Below are 5,993 nucleotides of genomic sequence, written 5' to 3'. Positions count from 1 at the left end.
CATTTCTTCCTTTCCCTTCTCCCTAAAAATCAGTAATTAGCAAATCCCCACCCTCTCCACACTGCTGTTTCAAGGGGAAGGTAATACTGATAGCTCCGTTCCAGATAAGAAATAAGGAGTAAGGGCCAAGCCCTTGCCTGGAGCCACAGGATGAGCCGGCAGCTGAGCCCGACTCATAATCTCGGTTTTGGGAGCCCCAGCCCTAGCGCAGCCGGCTGGGTCACAAGGCGGCTCCCAAAGAGCCCACATCAAAGCGTGCTGCCGGCTTGTGAAAGAGTCCCAGGATTGCACGCCGTGCAATTCCTGCTAAATGGAAATCTCCCCATCCCCTTCCCACTGCCAGCGGGCCGTCGCTGAAGGTGCCTTCCTATGGTTACAGACATGATGTGGGCCAGCAAGTCCCCAAGGAGGGCATTTCCCCAGGAAAATGGGGACATGCCACGTCTTTGCTGATGGCTGGTATCTGGAAAAGCACTAGCTGGGATGTATTTTCCTAAAACTGCAATCAAGGTGCAAGCAGGGAAGCAGGCAGCTTCCCAGGAAGATGCAAGGAGGGAAAACAGACAATGGGTTTAGCTAATGTCTGCCACTGAGAGCAGAACAAGTCTTCGCTTCCAGTTTTCTGGGAAAGAAGTCTCCACCGCCTGAAGTCACTCCACTGATCCGGTTTCACTCCCAAATGTTTCCAAGGCTTTGCCTATGCACATGGGGAGTAGTTGGGAATGGCTTCCCAGGGCAGACAAGGGGTGATTCACCCTCTTCCTCCTCTGCCAAAGGGCTGGCAAGCGCTGGCAAAATAAAACGACGTCAGCACCTATTTCCCGTGTTTCAAACGCTTGTTTATCATCAGCAAACAATAACCTGAGATTCGGATCAAAGCCGAGCCTGCTTTCTAAGCAGCAATCACTCCTAGGGCTTCCTGCTGGCTTTCAGCACTTGCGTGTGCTGGATGTTTGCTGGGTGCTAGAATAGTTTTTATTTTCTCTATTTGGGTTTGAAAGACTGGTCCCAGGTGGCCTGTGGTTCCAGGCACCTCTGGCAGCTGAACCCTGGCCAGCTGTGGCTCTCCTGCCCGGAGTCCCACACAAAGAGGCAGCTGGAGCAGGCAGAGCTGAGCTGCCCTTGCTGCTGCAGCGTCAGGGACACGTCTGGGTACTCTGCATCACCACCCTGCCCGGCAAGCAATAGGCGATGGTGAGGGGCACGGTACCCCCAGGGACTGTCCCCCAGGGTCTCAGTGCTGTGCCCACACGGGGTTCATAGCTCCCTGCATCCCTGCCCACAGTCTGTACTCACTGAGCCATGGTGCTTTGCCAGCGGAGCCCCCTGGCTGCCTGGGATATTGTATCTGGGTGAAGGAGGGGTCACAGAGCCCGTCACTGCTCTGGAGGGGTAGTGAGCCCAGAGCAAGCACTTTGGGGGAGCACATGCCATGAGAGGGGGACCTGTAGTGGTCTGCAGGGTCTCCTGAAGGCAATGTGTTGGGTGGCTGCACCGTGGGCAGCTGGAGGCTGATGCTGGTCCATTATGCACCTCTGCGTGCCCACAGGTGACTGGAGCCATGTGTCCTTCAACAGAGAGCCAGGGCAGACCTGTGCCAGCTCACCTGCACAGGAGCTGGCTGCTGTGCCTCCCTCCTCGCCTGCCTGGCACCAGCCTTGAGTCACTGCCAGTCACCGGCACCAGCCCTGGCACCGTCCTGTGGCTTTCAGCAATCGGCTGTAGGCACCCCAGGTGTCACAGGAACAAGTGTTTCCGCCACATTGTCCTGAAAGCTGTCAGCTTCCTTCACTCCTTTCCAGGGAACCCTGTCCCTGACATGCCCATGGTGATGCTCAGCCATCATCATCCCCGTGGTGAACATCATCTCCAGCTCTGCCTAGAGCACTGAGGGATCTCACTGACTCACCCTGTTAATCCGCCCGGCAATCTCAGGGTAATTGCCACGGACATGCCTGGGGACAGAGCCAGGAATCCCACGAAGGGGACATGAGAGCCAAGGGGTACAGCTCTGGCATAGCAAGGGCTGGTGAATAAATGCTGTGCAGGGATCCTGCCTGTTTTGCTCGGCTCTGGGAAACAGCATCAGGCCCATTTAAATGATGGAGAACCCCCAGGCAAATGGAGGGCAGGGGCCAGAAGGCAAACTGAGGCTGGCAAGACCTTGTCATGGGGATATTTAAACAGCAGGAAGGTGTCCCCAGCTTATCACCTCAATCACAGGTTGCTTCTGGAGGTAGCCTGATTTGTGTGTCTGCCTGACAACCCACTACTCCAGTCCTATGCCAAATTAATTATAGAATGTATCCCAAATCAATTACGGCATAGACCAGGAGGAATGCAAGATCTACCAGAGCCCTGACTCCCAGTCCTACATCACCTGGAAGATGCTTTTTTCCTTTGTGCAGAAAGGGAGGAAAGAGGTAAAAAGGGCTGGGGTCTGACTGAGAACAGATGCTGGAGAGCTTTTCTTGCACCTTGTCCTTTCATGGCAGAGATTGTTCTTTTCCCATTTTGTGGGCTTCACCTTCCTCCTCTTCCTCCAGGCTGGAGGAGAGGGACCACTTTGGAGAAGCCACCTGTCCCTGTATCCCTGGGCCACCACCAGCTGGAGACAGGGACAATTTTTGCCTGGGTGGCCAGGGGTGCCAGGCAGTGGGGGAAGACACAACAGATGCAACAGTGATATTGCTGTTCCCCATGTATCCATCATGACAGGGCAGGAAGCATTTCCCTGGGCATATTACTGTACCACAGGAGTGCTTGGCTGACTATTTCAGCTAAGAAGCAGAACAAATGCAAGATCCCAAGGAGATGCGGCCCCTTTGCCATGACACTAACACAGTACAGGGGGCCGTAGCCAGAGAGGCAGGTGACCCTTTGCACATGTGTTTCCCATGTTTGTGCTTCCCTGCTCCCACAGGAACAATAACACTCTTGGCACGTGCCTGGTCCCTGGCACTGTCCCCTGCCATCACGCCCCAGTGCATCAGCAGCAGTGTGACATTCACACGACTGCAGGGCTGGCATGTCAGGGCACCAACAAGCTGCTCCAGGCTGGAGGAGTTGAGGAAGGGGCTCATTGGCTCTGCCTTCCTCGGGCTTTTCCATATTGATTTCCCACACTGGCCTGGAGAGGCTGGAGGAGACACTGAGTTGGGGCGCTGGCAATGCTCCCCATCATGTCACCCAACAAGCCCAGACAGATGAGTGGTAAAAATACTCCCTGGGCCGCTGTTTCAGCTGGATTAGCATCAACAAACTGCCTCAGCCAGGTACCTCTGGCAAAAGCCCAGCTGGGATAAAACCCCAAGGCAAAGGACTCTCAAAGCAGGGGGCAGCTGGGATGGGGTATCACTGACACCAAAGAGCACACAAAAACACAGGGATGAGGAGGAAGGATGTTCCACAGCTGACAATACCTCCTGCACACAAAGTAGACTGTCCCCACACCAAAAATCTCAGCAAGCCTGATTTTTTTTTTTGTGCCTTCCACCCCAAACACTCACTGTGCTTTCGAGTGCGTGGGTAAAACCTGCCAGAGGAGTTGACCAGGGTGATGGCAGCTTGCCTGCCACCCTCCTCCCCTGCACACCCAGCTAATGGTGCACGGAAATTAATTCAGAGGAGTGGGACGGAGCACCACAGCAGGGAAGGAGACAGGCCCCGAGGTGCCATTCACGGCATCGAGGGGACGTGGGTGCCGCTCTCCTGGGGCACTGGGAGGGCATGGCAGGCTCCGGCCAGGCCAGTCCAGCTTGTTGCTGCTCCCGCTTGCGGGGAGGGTGTAGGAACCACAGGACAGGGTCTCAAGCAGAGACTGCATCCCTGTCGCCTCATGGTGCCAGGTCCCCCTCACCCCACTGTGCCAGCTTTGAGAGGAGGGGACTGAGATTTCCCAGCAGTGGTGGCACTCCCTGGATTAATGTACCCCCCCCAGTCAGATTGGCAGATTGATTTTGGCATCAGTCAATCAATCAATCAATCAATCAAGGGCTGGACTGTGGGGGCTCCCTGGGTGCACCCCCTCAGTCCCCAGCCCTGTCGAGTGCAGCAACACTTCCGAGACTGGTGTCATCTGTGTGATGAGATCTGGCAGTTCTCTGCACCCCTCCCAACACCTCAGCGGAGACGGGTGGTCACCCCGGCAGCCATCCCTGCTGCCACAGCACCCCGCGGAGGGGGCGCGGGGGGATGAGGGAGCCCCAGGTCACGCTGGGCCGCCCGGGGAGTGAATCAGCAGCGCCCGGGGCAGGAGCCGGGCTGAGCCGTGTGCAGGCTGCAGGGGCGGAGGTTTTGCACTCGCTCTCGCCTGGCCAAGGATAAATAGGAGGCGGCTGCGAGTCCTGCCAAAGCTTCTTCCCGTCGCCCAACGCGTCCAACAGCAGGCACCCAGCCCAGCCAAACATGGACTCTCAGGATTGCCCTTGTGCCACAGGTAAGGCAGCGCTTCCTTCCATCCCGGGGGGCAGCGGGAGCCCCGGCATCCCAGCGGGAACACTGACACTCCCGCCCGCCGGCCTCCTCCGCCATTCCCGATGTTCTTTCTCGTACGGGCTGGGCCAGCAACTGAAGTCCTTTCCCAGCACTGCGGTGTCACACTGGGAGCATCTCACTGAGAAGCGGCTGGGAATGACCTCCCCTCTGAGCGAGGCTGAATCATCAGTGGATGCTCGGAGGGGAAGCAATGCTCTCCCCCGCGGATCTCTGAGTTGTGGGTATTCCATCCTACCACCTCTTCTCAACCTCTTTTTCTCCTTTTCTCTATGTTTTAGGTGGCACCTGCACCTGCGGGGACAACTGCAAATGCAAAAACTGCAAATGCACATCGTGCAAAAAAGGTAAGAGGGATCCCTGAGCTCCCGGGGGGGGGCAGAAACACTCGGGGGGGTTTCACTACACGTCCGTGTATGCAGTGAATCAAATCAGTCTCAGCATTGCCAGAGGCGAGTTTATTCCTCACATATGGCTTTTTTCCCCCCAAAGGAGCACTGTGTGAATCCCACCCCCTCTCCAGGCAATACAAGTCACTCAGTACCACCTAAACCTGAGCATTCCCCTCAACAGCACCTCAGGCTTAGCACAGGGGGATGCTGGGGAAGAAGCAGCACTGAGATTTCTTCTGGGTGCTCCCAATGCTGTCACCTCCAGCAGAGCCAGGTGCCATGAGGGTTTGCAAAGAGAGGGACTGGGGGAATCCTGGTGAACCCCCGGGAGTTCTATACTCTGCCCCTGCCTCTCCAGTGCCAGCCCCGGCTGCACAAACACCCTGGGAGACACTGCCAAGGATGGGGATGCTGCTAAAAGGGAACGACATGGATACATGGGAGGTCTCCAAAAGAGTGAGACCCCCCAAGTCCCAGCCTGAGACCTCCCAAGAATGTCCTTAATATTTTTTTCTCCTTCCCACAGGCTGCTGCTCCTGCTGTCCAGCTGGATGTGCCAAGTGTGCACAGGGCTGCGTCTGCAAGGGGCCTCCCTCCGCCAAGTGCAGCTGCTGCAAATAGGGGACCCCTGGCTGCACATCTAGGGGTGATGCACATCTGGGGGGGCCAAAGAAGAATAACCTTATTGTGTATGTTGGTTGTCTTTTTTTATATATGTGTTCAGATTTCTTTAGTGTTTGTCACTTTGACATGTAATAAGCTACCTAAATAAAGTGATATGTATATAAAGGTCCATAAGGAACTTGGCGCTTCTGTTGGATGCGGCGGTTCCCCTGGGGAGCGGGAGGACAGTGCATGTGGGGGATCATGGCAAAGAGCCTGCGTCTTATTTTTGCTCCTGTCTTCCATTCTTGGCTCTGCTCTCCCTACCAGGAGCTCTGATTCTTGTTTTAACACTTTCCCTACACAACAAGGGATTTCCCCCCCCATCCTCTTGTTACCCAGAGGCAAATCCCATGCTGTCTCCTCCAACAGAGATCCTTGGGGCTAATGAGCAGCTCGTTATTACAAGCTTTCACTGTAATAACCACCCCAGCCCTGCCCATT

General features: G+C 55.8%; 1 protein-coding gene across 1 annotated transcript; it reads left to right on the top strand.

Moving 5' to 3' along the window:
* The first annotated feature begins 4,241 nt into the window (after positions 1-4,241).
* Positions 4,242-5,679, top strand: LOC125332294 (metallothionein-1). Its single transcript, XM_048317040.1, has 3 exons — positions 4,242-4,438; positions 4,776-4,841; positions 5,413-5,679. Exons 1-3 carry the CDS (start codon positions 4,408-4,410, stop codon positions 5,505-5,507), a joined length of 192 nt encoding a protein of 63 aa, XP_048172997.1. The 5' UTR covers positions 4,242-4,407; the 3' UTR covers positions 5,508-5,679.
* Positions 5,680-5,993: the final 314 nt, after the last annotated feature.

This window comes from Corvus hawaiiensis, chromosome 12 (genome assembly GCF_020740725.1).
Source record: "Corvus hawaiiensis isolate bCorHaw1 chromosome 12, bCorHaw1.pri.cur, whole genome shotgun sequence".
NCBI lineage: Eukaryota > Metazoa > Chordata > Aves > Passeriformes > Corvidae > Corvus > Corvus hawaiiensis.
This window is presented reverse-complemented; position numbering and strand designations above follow the sequence as displayed.